This window comes from Podarcis liolepis, assembly GCF_965112155.1.
Source record: "Podarcis liolepis genome assembly, chromosome: Z".
In the NCBI taxonomy this organism is placed as follows: Eukaryota; Metazoa; Chordata; class Lepidosauria; order Squamata; family Lacertidae; genus Podarcis; species Podarcis liolepis.
The window spans coordinates 1,021,249-1,040,681 of record NC_139570.1 but is presented as its reverse complement, the minus strand read 5'-3'; the positions used below and the strand labels follow the sequence as shown (position 1 = coordinate 1,040,681).

Below are 19,433 nucleotides of genomic sequence, written 5' to 3'. Positions count from 1 at the left end.
CCTGCAGATGCTGTGGGGAGTTGCCATCTGAGCTGCCTCGCAGGTGGGAGCCTGCAGACCCCAGGGAAAAGCAGCACAGCAGGCCTGGCAGCGAGGGTGTCTTCACCCACACCAGTTAGGGTAGGAGACCGTGAAGAGAGGATTCGTCCCACCCCTTCTCCTCCAGACAAGGGACTCACCAGGCACACCAGAAGGAGGTGGCAAATGGGATGGCCCCATGCACCCCAGGCACAGAACACTCACCTGTTCGTGGGCAGTGGGGAGACCTGTGCGAGTGTCCAGCAGGACAAAGAAGCGCCCCAGGACTCCAGCCCACACGCTGCTGGGAGCTGTGGGGAATAAGCAGCTGAGGGGCCGGGACATGCAAGCCATCCCTACTCAAGAGGGAGGGGCTTCTTACTGGGCAGGCGTTTCCTGCCGCCGCCCCCCTCCTGCACTCCCCAAGCCAGACGCCATTCCCATCCCCTTCCAGCCAGGAAGTGGTGAGGAAGTGATGTCCAGGGAGATAAGGGAGCACGTGGAGCAGGCAGTGGTCATGTTGGAGGCCCCAAATGATGCAAAGGAACAGCAAAAGGGCTTCCTGGCTCTGTGGAGCAACGGGAATCTAGGAAAAAGGTCAGCTTGGGGAAGAAAACATCTGTCCGCCCATCAGGCACGCAGGCCCAACTTTGAGGCAAGGTGAGGTGGCCGCCTCAGGTGGCAAGATAGCAAGGACAGAAGATGTGGATCTTTCTTCCCTCCTTGTTCCTGAGCTAGCTCTTCACCCACCCCTTATTCCCTGGTGGGGAGAAGGGGATCCTTTTGTCTCAGAGGTGAGGAGCTCTCCTGCCCCCCCCCCCCCACTGTGCCCCACAAGATGAGACAGTCCACTCTAGCCTGGCTGCAGGGGAATCCCAGGACTCCACTGGCTGAAACAGCTGCAGGCCTCCTTGTCCTGCCTTGCCTCCACTCACCCCACGCAGGAAGCAGTAGTGACAGAGGGCAGGAAAAGTGAGGCCATCGGCCTCAGGAGGAAGATATACCGCTCTATTCTGCCTTGGTCAGACCACACCGGGAGTCCTGTGTCCAGTTCCAGGGGCCACAATTTGAAAAGGATATTGGCAGGCAGCCAAAAAGGTTAATGCTCTTCTAGGCTGCATCAACAGAAGTCAAGTGTCCAGATCATAAGACCACTCTATTTTCCCTTGGTCAGAGCATACCTGGGGTCCTGTCTCCAGATTTGGCACACTAATACTGTGTCAAGGTCTGACACCAGAGTTTAAAAAGGATATTGGCAGGTGTGCGGAGGAGGGCCACCAAGATTATGAATTTCTAAAGAGCTGTCACATGGAAGATGGAGTAAGTGTGCTTTCTGCATTAAATAGGTTTTCACAGAGAAAAACTTCCTGCATAATTTTTATTAGTTTTCAAAAGTCATAATACATAACAAACTTAATCAAAACTTATATCTGTCACTTAGAAAAGAAAAGAGTTGACTTCCTTCAGTCATTTCACGAATCGTCCAAAGTAACATTAAACAATAAATCCGCATTTCCATATTTCACAGAGAAAAACATGTGCCTCTGAAACTAGTTAAGAGAAAGGGAAGATGGGGAAAAGGAAGATCTATATCAGGAACAATAGGGGAAAGAAAGATCAACATTGGGATTTGCTGTTCCAGTGGATCCTGCCGCCTGAGGCAGTTGCATCACCTTGCCTCACGGGTGGGCCGGCCCTGGCTGGCCCCATAAAAGAAATCCAAGGGTTTAATGATTCCTTAAATCATTATGTAAAAATATTACAACTCCTTAAAAAATTGTTGGTGTTTGATGGGGGATGGAGGGAATGAAATCTAGGCTGCTTTGGACCAGTCCTATGGAACTCCATTTACAGACGCAGATGTGAGGGGGGGGGTGATTTTAAGGGCACATCCACACTTATTTTCATAGTCAAAGAAATGTTTTTATTGGCACAGGTCCACATTTTCCTAGTTCATGCTGAGCTCTTTTTTCTTTTTCTGCCCCTCCACTGTCCCCAAAAAAACCTGCTCTTTAAAGCAGAATTGCAATTTGGATTTTGTGCTGATTGCATTTGCTCTGATTCAGCCACAAACAGCGAGTTTTCAGGGGGAAAGCACTGTAGCAGAAAACCTCCAAGAACTCGGACAGGGAGCTTTAAAGCACAGTCCTGTGCCTAGAAACGCTGCACAAAAGTCTGGATGAGCCCTAAGAAACAAGGCGCCCTGTCATCCACCCTGTTGTTTGTCTGTCGCTAGGCTGGCTGCAAATAAGAGGTGCAGGTCCTAATTCCTGCCACTGGAGGGCAGCAGCAAGTTGGTCAAAGGAGCCCCACATCTGACAAGGAAGCACCAAATCCGATAAGGATCCCTGTCAACTAACCTCTTCGGGTGCGCATTTCTCAAGCCCCCCTAAGGAGCACCATCAGCACCTGCAGGTCTTCTAATGGAATCACGGTTACAAGGGACCCCCGAGGATCATCTAGTCCAACTCCCTGCAAGGCAGGAATCTCTACTCAACTTTAACAAGGGAGGAAGAGGAGAAGGGCAACAGAATGTGAGGCCAAAGGGAGACCCACGAAGCTCTCACCTCCGGAGGATCATCTTGAGGGTGCGGTAGGAGCCCTTGATAAGGATGAGGGCCTCCTGCCGAGAACCATACAAGGCCGTCCCGTTGATGTTCACCAGCTCGTCCCCAGGACACATATTCTGCGACAAGGATGCCTTCCCGCCATCCTCTACCTGTGAAGAGACATGGCCATAAGCATCAGTGCAGGCAGGAAGAGGCTGATTCAAAGCTGCAAGCCCAGCTGGGATACAGACTCCCAGACACTTGTCTCAGGGGCTACCCAGAACGGTTCGCAGTGCAAGAAATAAGTCATAAAACCCTAGACTCCTAGACTTGGAAGGGATTGTGAGGGAAAGGAATCTCAACACAATCCTCCCTGGCAGATGCCATTCAACCTCTGCTTAAAAACCTCCGGTTAAGAAGTGTCCACTACCTCCTGAAGGAGTCCATTCCACTGTCAAACTGCTCTTGCCATCAGAACATTCTTACCAATGTTTAGTTGGAATCTCCTTTCTTTTGCTTGAAGCCATTGTTTCAAGTCCTACCCTCCAGAGCAGGAGAAAACAAGCTAGTTCCATCTTCCATGTGACAACCCTTGAGATATTTGAAGATGGCTATTATATCTCCTCTCAATCTCCTCTTTCTTTCAGGCTAAACATACCCAACTGTTCCTTATAAGGCTTGGTTTCCTGACCCTTGATCATTTTGGTTGCCCTTCTCTGCACACCTTCCAGCTTGTCAATATCCTTCTTAAATTGTGTTGCCCAGAATTGGACACACAGTATGCCAGGTGTGGTCTGGCCAAGGCAGAATAGAATGGTACTACAACTTCCCTTGATCTGGACACAAGAATAGCATTAGCTTCTGTTGCTGCTGCATCACACTTTTGACTCACGTTAAGCATTTGGTCCACAAAGACCCCATAGATCCTTTTCACGTGTACTACTGGCAAGCCTGGTGTCCCCCATCTTATATTTGTACAACTGCTTATTTCTGCCTAATTATTCCCACTTGGGAGCTGATTCAAATGTCCAAGCCTGCCAGGAGCGAGCCAGCAGTAAATGACACTGTGCAAGTTGGAATTAATTCTTTACTAGCAAAAACAAGATCTGCACAGGAATGCCAGGCCTAATGAGTATAGCAACTCATCTCTAACAGGTCTTGCCTCCATGAAGCAGTTGCTGAGACTGAAGGTTCCCGCCTCCCCAAAGCTGCCTAAGTCCCCTCCTTTCCAGGGTTTCCCCCAAGCAATCTGAGACTGTGTCTGCGCCTGTGTGAAGCTGACTTCTCCACCCTCTTCATGCCTTTCCTGGTTCCGGGAAACCAGGGGGAGGGGAGCTTGTCACAGCAGGAGGAGAAAACACTTGTGACTCTTCACCAGTCTGACTCACCTCTTCTTCTTGGCCTCTCTCCTCCCTCCCTCCCTCCCTCCCTCCCTCCCTCCTGCTTCAGCTTCTGGACTTGTCTCTGCTACAGACACTCCCTACTCTCTAAACCCCCTCTGCAGCTTCCAACGCCGCCTCCTCCCAGGTTTCTCCCTCTGACTGCTCGTTTTCATCCCACCACCGATCCCCTGGCTCTGAGCCTCCCTCCCTTGGGGGCTCCCCAGCTGGTTCCCTGCACCATTCCTCTTCGCCCAACCAGTCCATGATAAAGCCTAGCTGGGATCAGCCTCCTGGGCACTTGCCACAGGGGCTGGTCAGGCAATTCAACACACCAAACTGGGCCAGCTTCCCCAAAGGGCTCACTGTGCGGGGAATAAGTCCTTGCCTTTAGCCCAAGCACTTGTGTGAAGAGCCACACAAACCTCAGAAATGAGGCTAGGGCAAATTCCAGCTGCAAAATTGTTTCACCAGGCGGAGTTAGAAGGGTTATACAGAGAGATAACGCTCCCCCCAATGTTCTAACACTTCCTTTAAACAGTAATTTGAGGACAGGTTTTGAGGATTTGAAGTAGCAAGGCAACCAGGGCTGGCCCACCCATGAGGCCATGTGACACAACTGCCTTGGGTGGCAAGATCCACAGAGGCAGTGGGTCCCAATGTCAATTTATAGTTCCCTTTGTTCCTGATGCAGATCTTCGCTCACCCCTCTTCCCTGGCGCAGAGGAGAGGGCACCATTTTGGGGTTTGCCTCAAGTGGTAAAATCATTGGGCTGGCCCTGAGAGCAACAACAAGCAACAAGTCACAATCCTTGCAGCTGTCTGCTCAGCCCTTTCTTCAAACAGTGCAGACAGCGGCATCTACACCCACGCAGATGGCAGCAGGGCCCCAAGCCCTTCCATTTGGGGCAAAGCATTCATACAGTGTTGCCCCTCTTTGCTAAGTTCCCCACAGCCACAGGGTCCCCTTCATTCCTAAAAACAGGCCCGCACCAAGAAGCCCTGCAGCAGTCCCATCTTACAGCCAGGGAGAGCAACACACCCATTGACCCCCACGAGCATCACCCCGCCATTTGCACTTCAGGAACTGAAAAACGAAGTGCTCACCTGGACTTCGCCCTCTTCCCTCCACTTGCCTCCCTGCTTCCACTCACCCTCAAAGCCCCAGCAAGGGAGCAGGATGCTAACGGGTGTGAAAGAGGCGTCCTGGGGAAGGCTGGCCGGCTGCAGAACTAAGAGAGACCCCCATAGCCAGCCTGTCTTCCTGCCATGGTGCGCTCTCTCACCTCCTCTGGACCAAAGACCCCCAAGCCAGGCAGCTCTGCCCAGGAGAAGCTCCAGGGCCAAGCTGGGACAGAGGGGCTGGGCTGCCCTTCCCTGCCAGAGTCACATGAGCCCAAGAGCAACTGCAGGGAGCTCCCCCAGCTGTTTCCCTGGATGAGACAAGGGCCCTTTGTGCTGCTCAAATGCCAGCAGGACGGTCCAGAACCCACAGAGCCCTTGCACAGTGGCCGGCAAAGGGCTCTGTCCACGCCAAGGCCGTGCCTGGCAGCCTGTACCAGGGATAACGGTGGAGGGAGTGGGTGGCAGGCTGCAGGCATGCGTAAGTGGCGGGGGGGGCTGGGATGCCATCACATCACACCCTCCCCCAAACAAAGCACAGAGCCCACTGCACTTTGTTCTAGCGGTTCAGCTGCCAATGTGCAGGTTTGGGCAGGTGGCCTAGTCCATTGCAGGGATGGAGGCACTTTGAGGAAAGAAGAGCCAAGCTCCTCTTGGGAGTCTCCACCTGTGGGAAGGAGAGGGGCTGCCCTGCACTTCCAGGCTGTGGTCTCCCTCCAGCAATAAGGTGAACACAATGGCTGTTGAAAGCAGTAAATGCCTCAGAATTGCTGGGAATCACAAGTGAGGAGAGGTCTGCTGTGGAGCTCAGGACCTCCTCGTGGCATTCCCAGAGGAGGCACCTGGTTAGCCTCCATGAGAACAGGATGCCGGTTGACAGAAGCGGGCCTTTGAGCCTGATCCAGCTACACAGATGAGCCTTTGGGCCTGATCCGGCTACAGGGCTGCTCCTCTCAAGCCCTGTTCTCTGTAGAGAGGGCCAGTACTCAAGGCAAGCGCTTCTCTTTCTCCTTGCACAGTGCAGTGGGCGAGGCATGGGGGAGAAGCCACCGCCCTTTCTCTGCTGCCCTTCTCCTGGGCCCGCTGGGCTCCCTCAGGGATCTGGCAGAAGTGAGAGTCCCAAGGTGAGGTGGCTGCCTCAGGTGGCAGGATCCAGAAACAAACACAAGATGGAGAGTTTGTTGCAAATCGGTGTGTATGTGAGGTCCCTTTTTGAGAACCCCAAACCTCAGGAGCTAGAAATGGCAGGACAGCCCCACCTAAGTTCCTACACAAATCAGGAAAGGATGCCAGCACAGGATGTTAATACTTAACCACTAAGGCACAGAATGGATCGACTCCCTAAGCCAGAGCTACCACTCCCATCACCTTTGACCGCTGACCACACTGGATGGATCTGATGGAAGATGGAGCCCCACAAAAGCTCCCCACCACTGCCTTAAGGGAAGGCATACCTTGTCCATGAACAGCTCAGAGGATGCAGCAAAAAAGCTAATGCTATTCTAGGCTACATCAACAGAAGTGACAACCATTTAGATATCTGAATATGGCTCTCATATCTCTCCTCTTCTCCAGCCAAACATCCCAACCGCCCTCCTCATATGGTTTGGTTGGTTTCCAGACCCTTGAACAGCTTGGTCACCTTCCTCTGCACACATTCCAGCTTGTGAATCTCTCTCTTAAATTGTGGCGCCCAGAACTGGACACAGTATTCCAGGTGGGGTCTGACCAAGGCAGAATAGAGTGGCACTATTGCTTCCCTTGACCTGGACACTAGACTTCTGTTGATGCAGCCTAGAAGAGCATTTGCCTTTTTAGCTGCTGCATCAAAAGGTAATGCTGTTCTTGGTTGCATCAAGTCTTCCTGAAGGAGTTTTCTATTTCCACCTACCACCAGGCAAACCAGGAGACTTCAGGTCAGGCCTGGAGGTCTCAGAACCCTAGGCCCCTGGAAGCTGTTCTACCCATCTGAACGCATTCAAATTCAGAAGATCTGGAGGGCATCTCATTCTAGAATCATCTAGAATAAAAGAAACAAACTGCCTTCAGCCAATGTGTGCTGGTCTTCTCAATTTGATTTTTAAAAAAGAAACGCCAAATACTTTTAATGGCATACTCAGCTAGACATGTTGACTATTTTTTAGGGTGGGGTCCACCACCTATCCTTTTTGCAAGAATTTAGACTGGAACTGATGACTGTTTCTTAACCAGGCGGCTTCTGCTCTGCCTTCCGAGACTGTAAGAGCTTTGTTTGAGAGGAGGGAGTGGGAGGGGAAACGGATATGAAATCCCGTTTAGCTGCTGGGTTACTGTTCCACATTTTGAGGCAAGCCCCAGTAGCAGGGAAAACCAGCTCTGCAAATAAAGGCCAGAAAAAGTTCCTAGCCTGCAAGGACAGGGCACACTCTCCCTACTCTGTGTCCAGTTGGCAAACAGAAGTCTCACGTCTCCAAGAGGAAAGTTTCAGGACATGATGTGAAGAGGCAGGCAAGGCCCTCAAGAGCCATGCAAATAGATCCCCTTCCCAGGCAAACTGCAACAGGAATCCACGCCCTCCCAGAAAAAGCTGGGGCAGCCCATCCATGAGACAAGGTGAAGCCTTGCGTGGCAGATACACCTCCCGCCACTGCATTACTGCCAGCCCTGCTGGGGCTTTTTCTGTCCCACTGCGACAGTGCAACCGGCCTCACAGGGATCTGTTTCTCAGTGAGTGGGAGCAGAGGTGCAGCAGGGGGGGGGGGGAAACAGGGAGGCATTTCCATCTGCCCTCCCACTGCTGCCAAACTGCTCTCCCCTCCCTCAGGAGCACAACCAGGAGTAACCAGCTGCACAAATATAAAATGACGGGCACTTGGCTTGCCAGCAGTACAGGTGAAAAGGATCTAGCACAAGTCAACAATAAGATGAAGCAGCAAAAAACAAAACAAGACAAAAAGCTAATGCAATTCTAGGTTGCATTAGCAGAACTCAAGAGAAGTAATAATCCCGCTCTATTCTGCCTTAGTCAGACCACACAGAGGAGGGCAGGTTAAGGAGCTGGGTATGTTTAGCCTGGAGGAGACTGGGAGGAGATATGATAACCATCCTCAAATATCTTAAGGGCTGTCACATGGAGGAGGGAGCAATCATCTTTTCTCCTACTCTGGAGGGGAGGACCCAGTGTTAGAAATTCGTCAGCTACCAAGTGTGTTTTGTGACTGGTGTGGATCCAACTGCAAGCAGGTGGAGAATTCTGGATGCCTGGTTTGTGATTGACTTCTCCACCTGGCTGCTCCCTCCAGCTTTCTTAACCAGGTAAAAGGAAGAGCTTATTTACTGCATTCATATCCCAACTTTTTCTCCAAGGAGTACATGGAGGAGCCAAGCCCATGTCTTCAGGTTACAAGGAAGGAGATTCCACCTTTCCACATCAGGAAGAACTTTCTGAGAGTAAGAGCACTGTGACAGTGGAAAATATTCACTCAGAAGGTTGTGGACTGTCCTTCCTTGGAGGTTTTTAAGCAGAGGTTGGATGGCCATCTGTCATGGATGCTTTAGCTGAGTTTCCTGCCTTGCAGGGGGTTGGAATCGATGAGCCTTGGCGTCCCTTCCAACTCTAAGATTCTATTATTCTATGACCAGCACATTCTCCACGAAGGCCACTGGAACCGAAAAAGAAAACACAGCGCTCTCCGGATGCTGTACCTTCCTTTATTTGGGGAATAAAGTACATATGTGGAAGACAGATAGGCAGTGTGTCCTTGACACTGCACCTCCTGCATGCCTGTGCTCTTTCCTCAGCTCCCAGCTGGAGGTCCTCAAGAGCCCAGGAGCAGCTGCAATGGAGGAGGAGGAGGAGAGGAACAGCTAGCCTGGACTGCAGAAGGCTTGGGATGTGGCAGCGGCGGCTCTTTTAAGCTCTGGCCAAGCCTGCCTCAGCCAGGCGGATCATTCCCAGCTGTGTCCCAGAGGCCCTGGAAGCTCTCCCACAATGGCTGGTTTCTGGGCTGCAACATAAACTACGGAACTCACTTCTGTAGGCGGCTTCACAAGAGGACTTGGCAAATTAATGGAGGGCTATCGGCAGCTACTAGCCATGATGGCAATGCCTCTGAGTAAGAGCTGCTGGGAATTGCAGGTGGGCAGAGTGCTGTTGCCATCTGGTCTTTCTTGCTTGCTTCCCATTGGGGCACCTGGGTGGCCTCTGTGAGAACAGGATGCCAGACTAGATGGGGCCCTTGGGCCTGATCCTGCAGCAAGGCTCTTCTTCTTCCATTCCTATGCAGCTGTGGAAGGCTCACTCAAAGTTCAGGGAGCGCCTACACCCCAGAAGTGGGCACCCCAGTACTTCCTATGCTGGGTGGCCCCTCAGCAAATGAGAGCCAGAGTGGTATAGCAGTTAGAGTGCTGAACTAAGACCTAAGAGTCCAGGGTTTCTAGTTCCTGCTCAGCCATGAAGCTCACTAGGTGGTCTCGGACCTACTTTTGTCTTCTCTCAGCCTTGCCTACCTCACAGGGTAGTTGTGAGGATAAAACGGGTAAGAGGAGAACCACGGACACAACCTGGAGCTTTTTGTAGGAAAGAAGGTGGGACAGAAACATAATAAAAATTTAAAAGTGAGCCAAGGTGCAGATATGCTCCCTGGAGGTGGAACGTTTGTGTCACACACACACACACACACACACACACACCCCTTTGTGCCATTCTCCAGCCTGGCATGCAACAAACATTGCCACTGTGTCTGGCACAGCTCCAGCCAAACCCAACTTCTGGCCAAAGAAAAGCCAACACCTTTCATCCTCCTCCGCAGAAACAGGCAGGCCCTTCAAAAGTCTCATGGGCAGCCTTGGGGTGGCCTTGGGGCCCGCTCTGCTCCACCGCCAATCAGAAAGAGAGGATGTGGTCTTTTGCATGGCAATTAAGGCTTCTCTCCATGGCAACAACCAAAGTGTCCCATTGCGCCAGAACATCACAAGACACTCAACATGCACAGGGACAGTGCAAGGCCCTGTGGCTAAAAGGGCTCATCCAGACTTCATTTTATGCCATGCTTCTTGGCACAGGTCTGGGCTTTAGAATTGCCTGTCCAAGCAGGTGAGAACCCACTTCACAACTGAATTGGAGAAAGCAGCAATCTGCAGAAAACCTATTTGTCCAGATTGAGTGTGAAAGAATGAGTTCTTGGAGGGAAAGTGCCTGGACATAAGAAAAACTGCTTGGAACTCAGACACAGCACTTCAAAGCTTGGGCCTGTGTCTACAAAGCATGGGGTAAAAACAGGATCATAGAATCATAGAACTGTTGAGTTGGAAGAGACCCCAAGGGGTCCAACCCCCTGCAACGCAGGAATCTCAGCTAAAGCATCTGCGACGGATGCTTAAAAACCTCCAAGGAAGGAGAGTCCACAATCTCCCAAGGAAGCCCATTCCACTGTAGGGGATAGGATGGGACACGGGTAGTGCTGTGGTCTAAACTACCAAGCCTCTTGGGCTTGCCGATCGGAAGGTTGGCAGTTCGAATCCACTTAACAAAGGTGAGCCCCAGTTGCTCTGTCCCAGCTCCTGCCAGCCTAACACTTTGAAAGTCTACCAGTCTACCAGTGCAAGTAGATAGATACTGCTGTGGCAGGGAGGTAAATGGCATTTCCATGCACTCTGGCTTCCATCACAGTGTCCCATTGCGCCGGAAGCGGTTTGGTCATGCTGGCCACATGACCCGGAAAACTGTGGACAAAGGCTCGCTCCCTCAGCCTGAAATGCAAGATGAGCGTTGCACCTCAGAGTCAAGTTTGACTATGTCTACTGTCCAGGGATCCTTTACCTTTTACCTTTACCTATCTCCAGTGCCAAATGGGATGCGGGTGGCGCTGTGGGTAAAACCTCAGCACCTAGGACTTGCCGATCGCTTGGTCGGCGGTTCGAATCCCCACGGCGGGGTGAGCTCCCGTCGTTCGGTCCCAGCTCCTGCCCACCTAGCAGTTCGAAAGCACCCTTAAGTGCGAGTAGATAAATAGGTACCGCTTTATAGCAGGAAGGTAAACAGCGTTTCCGTGTGCTGCTCTGGTGCTGGTTCGCCAGAGCAGCTTCGTCACGCTGGCCACGTGACCCGGAAGTGTCTGCGGACAGCGCTGGCTCCCGGCCTCTAGAGTGAGATGAGCGCACAACCCTAGAGTCTGTCAAGACTGGCCCGTACCTTTACCTTTATCTCCAGTGTCAACAGAGAAGGGGATTATTAATCAAAGAAGAACCTTCTGACAAAAGAGGGCTCCACTTCTACCAAAAGCCACGGAATACAGGCCAGGCAATAGAAAGCACAGTGCATAGTTAAATTGTGGGTTTCACTCCCACCACAAGTAGGGATGTCCACCAACTTCACTCAGGATGTGCCTAGCAGTGGCTGCCAGCTAACCACAATGGCTCTGCTCCACACCCATTGCCAGTTTCTGTGATTTGCAAGTGTGGAGAGTTGCTGTTGCACTCAGACCCTGGTTGGCGGCTTCCCAGGAGAAGCATTTGGCTGGCTACTGTGAGAACAGGATGTTGGGCTAGACAGGCCCACGTTGACCTGATCCATCACAGCTCTTCCCGCATTCTTATCCACGGAGGAGTGATGGATTACAATGAGATAACGATGAGCTGGCCAGCAGCAAGTCACGTTCAAAGCCAGGCAGGAGAGACAGAGAGAGACAGAGCAACCCTCAGCAACAGTGGGAGAAGACGGCATCTGTTGACATCTCTGCCCAAAGCCAGACAAGCATCCAAGGCAGGGGGAGAAGGCAGCTCCCATCAGGCAGCTATGCCGAGGGGAAAGGGCGTGAGACACAGTGGGCTCTCAGCCAACAGATCCCTACCGGCAGACATAGATGGCTGCACCCTGTGTCCAGGACCTCCCATCCCTCAAATCTTAAATAAATTCCCCAGACATGAACACATTTAATTTACATCATTCAACACTGGTTTCAAAGTGTTGCAGACATCAAGGGAGGCATGCCCTGGACCCCAGGGCTAGCCCCAGAGATTTTGGCACCTGAGGCAGACTCCAAAATAGCACCCCCTCCCTACCAGGCAAGAAGGGGTAAGGGAAGATTGACATCTTCTACCATGGTGGATCCTGCTGCCTAAGGCAGTTGCCTCACCTTGCCTCATGGGTGAGTTGGCTCTGTCTGGGCCTTTTCAGGTCACGGTGGGGAGCAAGGCCATACCCCGACCAGGGTGCTGCTAATAAGCCTCTTCCAGGAAGGCGGAAGGTATCCACAAGCCTTAAGAACATAAGAAGAGCCTGCTGGATCAGGCCCAAGGGAACCCATCCAGTCCAGCCTCCTGTTCTCACAGCGGCCAGCCAGATGCCCCAGTGGGAAACCTGCCAGCAGGACCTGAGCATGAGAGCAACTCTCCCCTCTGCAGCCTCTAGCAACTGGCATTTGGAAGCACCGCTGCCTCTGACCATTGGTCGCCATTGTACAGCTTCTGCTGACGCATTCCTGCTATTCCACACTTTGCTGCAACCCCAGAATATGACAACAGATGTCCCCCCTCAGGAAACAGTTGCTGGCTTGCTGCTGGATGAAGCCCACAGACACCATGCTGTGGGAGGAAAGGCTGCCTCCGCCTCCTCCCCACATTCTGGACCATGCCCCTTCTTGGCAGCTGCTGCCTTTCACTCCAGAGAGTGCCCTTGAGGCAGTGGCACAGACCAACACTCTATCACAGCCTCCCCTATCCAGGGGCCTTCCAGGTGCTTCGACTACAACTCCCACCAGCCCCAGCCATCGCTGGCATGTGCTGATGAGCTGCGGTCCTAGGTTGGGGAAGGCTGGTCTACTCTAGGATATTGTAGGGAAGTGACAAATCAAGGTGGATACTCAGCTCCATCCATGCTTCACGCCTCTCCCTCTGCATGCTTACCTTTTGCCCCACGCACTACATGCACAAATCCACACTTTCCCAGTCAACGTTTGAGCACTTTTCTTTCCTTTCGCCACAATGATTTCCCAACAAAAACTAGCTCCTTACTGATGAATCGGAGCAAAGAGCAATCTGCTGGAAGCTTGAATTGCTGTTTGCTGCAATTCAGCATTGAAGAGTGGAGTTTTCGTGGGGAAAGTGATAAAAAATAAGTGCCTGGACACACTGTTTTAAAGCATGAACCTGTTCCTAGAAACACAGCAAAATAGGAAGTCTGGATGAGCCCTTTGCAACATATCCTTGAGACTGGAGATGGGAGGGAAGAGCAGCACAGCCACAACTCCCTGCAGGGCTAGTGTTAAATGCAAAGGACTTCAGAGGATGCACAGAGCAGGTCTTTGGGTCACAGCTGGCCAAAGGTGAGAAGAGGAGGAGAAACCAGCATTTGCTAGGCAGGATAGCCAGAGTCTGGGGCTATGTCTGGATGTTTGGCTGGCCTGGGGCAGACCCCAAAATGATGTCCCCCTCCGCACCAGGGAAGAACCAATGAGGGACGATCAGCATCAGGAAAAGGGAGGGGGGAAGAAAGATTGACCACAGGGTCCTATGGATCCTGCCACCTGAGGCAGTCACCTAACCTTGTTGTATGGCGGGCCGGTCCTAACTGGCCAGCTACAATGCCCAGAAGAGAGCAGGGAGAGGAAAAGGCAGATCCAATGCTCAGAGCATGCAGAGAGAAGGGTGTGTGCTGGCAGTTCACTATGGCACAAAGAAGCCCTTGTTCCTGTGCTTGGACTGTGGGCGACTTTGCCAGGGAGCCAAAAAGAAGGTGCTTCCCCAGCCTTGGCATCCTGGCCTGACCTGTTTTCTTCTGCTCCAGAGGGGAAGACCTGAACCAATGGATTCGAGTTACAAGACAGGAGATTCCTACTGAACATCAGGAAGAACTTTCCAATGCTAAGAGCTGTTTGACAGTGGAACAACTACCTCAGAAAGTGGTGGGCTCTCCTTCCTTGGAGGTTTCTAAGCAGAGGTTGGGTGGCCATCTGTCATCATGGATGCTGCAGTTAGGATTCCCACATTGCAGGGAGTTTGAGTAGATGGCAATCCTATGATTCTTTGACCCATCAGCTCAGGGACAGGCTCACTTTGCACCAAGGAAATAATTGGGCAACCCGCCCCTAAAGAAAAAATAATAATTCTGGGTCTCTTGGCCCACCGGCCCATCTTCACACAGCATTTCTCAGATGCACACAGAATGCAGTTAAACTATTCACATTTGCACCAGCTTTGTGGCAAATGAAACCCTCTTCAGGAAAATGCACAACATTTGGAATGCATCAGAGGGGGTGGGGCGCTGGGAGGGAAAGGGAACATGGGTCACCTCCAGAAGACCTGAGTCTTTGCCAGATGTGAGCTGTGCCTTTTTCCAAATGCACCACAGCAGCCCTTTGCTACCACCATTTAAACAGGAAGGAAGGAACAGGGGGCTCATCCACAGCCCTGGGGGAAACTGCTCTCAAGCGCTCAGTCAGAGCAAATGGCAATTTGGGTTTTCACTGGATTGATGTATGGTCCAAGCTGGTCCTAAAGAGTGGCTTTTCCCAGGGAAATGAGAGGAGTGACGAAAACACCACAAGACAAGCCAGAAGTGCGGACGATCCCAGAGATATTTAGGAAATCCAGCTTTGATGCCTGGTGTTTGGTAACACCTTGGCTCAGCAATCTTACGTGAGTCCTGCGTGCAAGACCTCCCAAAAGAAGCATCCAGCTGGCCACTGTGAGAACAGGATGCTGGGCTGCATGACCGCCCCTTGGCCTGATCTTGGAGCCTATCTCAACGTATGTTCTTGAGGGTCTGCTTTCATGCTCCATGGGAGAAAGAAGCTGACCTTTGAGCAAACAATTGAGGTGCCAATGGGGTGCTACCCCAGAGTCACAATCACAGAATTGTAGAATTACAGTCATACCTAGGGTTTAATATGCTTCAGGTTGAGCGCTTTCGGGTTGTGCTCCGCGGCGACCCAGAAGTAACGGAACATGTTACTTCCAGGTTTCGCTGCTCGCGCAGATGGTAAAAATGACGTCAAGCGCATGCACAGAAGCGGCGAATCGCAACCCGTGCGCGCGCAAACATGCAGGCACAGGTTACATTCACTTCAGGAACGGGGATCCGGAATGGATCCCGTTCGTATCCAGAGGTACCACTGTATAGGATTCAAAGGTACCCCAAGAGTCATCTAGTCAGTGACGTAGGAAGGGGGGTGGGACGACCTGGGTGTCATCACTGGGCGGGGTGACAAAATGGCAAAAATATGTGTTTTTAAAATAAAATTTTAAAAGTGGGCTCATGACACTTTTTGAAAAAAATAACTCCCACCCCCACTGCACCCCCCTTCCTACACCACTGGTAGCTAGGTGAGGTGGGGGCACTGGGTGCCACACCATGGGGTCTGCAGTGTGCCTGAGCCACGCGTCTCTCCTGAGGGGGAGGCGGCGGGCGGGCGGACTGCCTGCAAGCTCTGCACCACTTTTTCGAGCAGCACAGGGCTTGCGTCTGCCCCCCACCTCAGCCGTCCTACAGCTGAGGGGGAGGCTGCGGAGAGGCTCCAAGCAGCACACCCTGCCTTGGCTTGCCCCACCCCCATGGGCAGCTCACTCCGCCCTCGGCTGCAGGACGCATATGCCGCATCGGGCACCCCGAGCGGCTAGCTACACCACTGCATCTAGTCCAGCCCATCCAGCCTCTGCTTAAAGACCTCCAAGGGTGGAGAGTCCCCCACCTTCCAAGAGAGTCTCTTCCCCTGTCAAAGAGCTCTTACTGTCAGAAAGTTCTTCCTGGTGTTTTCTCAGAATCCCCTTTCTTGTAACTTGAAGCCAGTGGTTCGGGTTCTTCCCTCCAGAGTAGGAGAAAACAAGCTTGCCCCATCTTTCAAAGCACAACCCTTGAGATATTGGAAGACGGCTATCATATCTCCTTTCAGTTTCCTCTTTTACAGGCTAAGCATACCCAGTTCCTTCAACCGCTCCTCATATGGCTTAGTTTCCAGACCCTTGGTCATCTTGGTCGCCCTCCTCTGCACACGTTCCAGCTTGTCAACATCCTTCTTAAATTGTGGTGCCCAGAACTGGACACAGTACTCCAGGTGAGGTCTGACCAAGGCAGAATAGAGTGGGACTATTACTTCCCTTGATCTGGACACTATACTCCTGTTGATGCAGCCTAAAATAGTATTAGCTTTGTTTGCTGCTGCATCACCCTGCTGACTCATGTTAAACTAGTGACCTAATAAGATCCCTCAGTCCTTTCACATGTACTGCTGGCATCCCCTCAATTCCTTCATCCCAGTCACTTATAAAGATGTTGAATATCCTTGCCGCCTTGCAGCGGCAAGAATTTTGGTGGCACAAAAATGGAAACAGGAAGAAATCCCGACGAAAGAAGAATGGAGAATGAAGTTGATGGAATACGCAGAATTAGAGAAGCTAACGGGGAGAATTCGGAACCGGCGAGACCAGAGATTTACCAAGGACTGGAATAAATTTACAGGGTATATTAAGAATATATGTGAAGGTCAATTAACGTTTGTAGGTTTTCAAGAAGCTCTGTGATAATAATGGAAAGAAATATTGTTTTATAATAATTGTTAAGATTAATTTGGTTAAAAAACAAAACAATATAGATGCAAGAAATGTGAATAACTGTGATAGCATGAAAATTTCCAGATAGACTGAAGGAAGTGGACAGTGGAAGACAGTGGAATTTGCTGCCAAGGGGTGTGGTGGAGTCTCCTACTTTGGAGGTCTTTAAGCAGAGGCTTGACAACCATATGTCAGGAGTGCTCTGATGGTGTTTCCTGCTTGGCAGGGGGTTGGACTCGATGGCCCTTGTGGTCTCTTCCAACTCTATGATTCTATGATTCTAAGTCTGAAAGTGGCAAGATTAGAATTGGATGTATAATTCAAATGGAATGGTTTTTTTGGTGTGTTTTTTATTGTTAAATTTGAAAATTTTATAAATAAAATTTTTTTAAAAAACAAAGATGTTGAATATCAACAGGCCCAGGACAGAACACTGTGGCACCCCACTTGTCCCTATCATCCAGAAGCATCAACGCAGCCTCACGCAGAACCACTTTGTGTTAAGCCACTGCATGCTACTCTCCACAGCTGAATCCTGTCGCTGGAACACACAGGGATTGGAAGCAGGCACCACATCCCGAATGGGTACTGAGGGCAGGACCAAGGCAGACTACCCCCCAACCCCAGGAGCACTTCACAGAAAGGAGAGGCCTCTTCACATCCAGCTCCACCCCCTGGCTTCTTTCCTTGGGGACCAATCCAGCCATGGGGCACGCAGGGCATTCCACTTGGAAAAGCAGCATCTTGCTGCCACTCTGGGAGACCAAAGCCACCAGAACTGGCAGCGGTGGAGGGACAAGGGCAGTTAATCATTCACGGCCAAAGGGCCGTTCCTGCTCACTGCCCAGTCCCAAGGGAGCGCAGTTAGAGACTCAGCCTGGCACAGGGCCAGTCACCCCAGGCCCTCTTGCCTGACAGACAGAGAGAAACTCGTGGAACAGAAATGCTTCACGGCCTGCCCCTAGGCAGGAGGAAGGGGTTTCCAGCCCAAGGACTTGCTCCACCAAAGGCTCATCCTTTTGTGTCACGTTTCTATGCACAGGTATGCCCTTCTTCTTCTTCCCCCCTGTGCTTTCCCTGCAAAAGTCCACTCTTTACTGCTTAATTGAAGCAAATGGCTGAATTTCTGTTTGCTCCAATTCTGTTTGTTCCAGTAAAGAGCAGATTAGTCAGGACAAAAAAACAAAACAAAATAGCACTTGGACATGGTGCTTTAAAGCGCGGATCTGTGCTCAGAAATGCCAAGCAAAAGCTAAGTGTGAGTGAGCCCTAAGACACGCAAGCATGGCGCCACAAAGGAAATGGATGGGGTGGGGGCCCTGTTATGTCTGATGCGCCTCCTGCAGCTGCCTGCCCAGACAAGGGCCCAAACTAACAAAATGAATTTCAATGGGGACAAATTTAAAGTTCTGCACTTAGGCAGATGCACAGACAGAAAATGGGGGGGGCTGATTTACCAGTAGTATGTGTGAAAAGGATCAAGGAGTCTTAGTAGCTTAACATGATAACATGAGGCAACAGTGTGACGCAGTAGCAAAAAATGCCAATGCTATTCTATACTGCATCAACAGAAGTCTAGTATCCAGATCAGGGGAAGCAACTGTCCTGTTCTGTTCTGCCTTGGTCCACACCTGGAAAGTGTGCACAGGAGAGTGGCCAAGATGATAAATGGTCTAGAAACCAGGCATTATGATGAACAGTTGAAGGAGCTGAGTATGTTTGGCCTGGACAAGAGGAGACATTCAAAAATCTCAAGGGCTGCCCCATGGAAGAGGGTAGGACTCAACGCATGGCTTCAAGTTACAAGAAATGAGATTCTGACTAAACATTGGGAAGAACTTTCTGAGGGTAAGAGCTCTGTGACATTGGACTGGCCTCCCTCAGAAAGTGGTGCAGCCTCTTTCATGGGAGGCTTTTAAGCAGAGGTTGGATGGCCCTCTGCCATAGATGGTTGAGTTGAGATTCTTGCCCTGTAGACGGTTGGGCTAGATTACCCTCAGGACCCCTTCTACCATTCTGTTATTCTTTGATATCTGTATCTAAAAAGCCTACAAGCTGGAACTTATTTTTTTACGTATAAACTTCGTCCAAAGTTGCTTCTGCAGTAGCGAAAGGTTTGGAGCTTTCTCTGCTTTTAGGTGGTGACTTGTACCGCGAGCAAGATCCACACACTTCCGCTGCGTGGACGTTCTATCAGATTCCCTATAAAAAGCGGGCGTCGCCGGACGGGCAGGGAAAAAAGGCGGAGGACAGGGGCGCCCGGAAGCCGCGCCTCGCCCGGACGGCGACCCCAGAGCGGGGAAGGAGGAGCGCGGAAGGGGCTCACCTTGGAGACGATGAGGGGCTTGCCGTGCTCCAGCCCGCCCTCGAGGGAGAAGCCCCAGGGCGCGCCGCCGGCCAGATGCACGGGCACGTGCTGGTAGGAGACCAGCGGCAGTAGCTGTTGTTCGGGCTCCTGGCGCTGCGCGACCCCCGACGGCCGCGCCATGGCACCATCCCGTAAGGCGCCCAGGCGGACGCAGCCGGGCGTCCTCGGCCGACGTGTCTGGCGGGGCGGGGGCGGGGCGGGGGCGGGCGCTCAGGGTGGGCAGGCCCTGCGCGCTGTGGCGCGCGCTCCAGCGCCGCCAGCCTATCTCTCCTTGCGGTCGGCCTCTCCTCCGATGGCTGGAGCGGCTTCCCGCGCACCACCTTAACATGCCTGCTCAGTAAGCATGGGACGGGATGTCGGGATGTCTCGCCGAAAGCCGAGTTGGCGAAAAGTAGTTCAAAAGCATCTCCTCTGAACCATTCTTCCTCGGTCAGACCCCACCTGGAGTCCTTTTTCCTGTTCTAGGAACCA

At 51.8% G+C, this 19,433-nt stretch overlaps 1 protein-coding gene across 1 annotated transcript in view; it reads right to left on the bottom strand.

Moving 5' to 3' along the window:
- The window catches only part of SHROOM4 (shroom family member 4), a 39,074-nt gene extending 19,939 nt beyond the window's left edge, over positions 1-19,135 (bottom strand). Inside the window, exons 1-2 of the mRNA XM_083486203.1 lie at positions 18,921-19,135; positions 2,586-2,737 (exon numbers count right to left, since the gene is read on the bottom strand). Coding sequence (XP_083342329.1) covers positions 2,586-2,737; positions 18,921-19,082 — 314 coding nt within the window. The 5' untranslated portion in view covers positions 19,083-19,135. The remainder of the gene's footprint in view (positions 1-2,585; positions 2,738-18,920) is intronic.
- Positions 19,136-19,433: the final 298 nt, after the last annotated feature.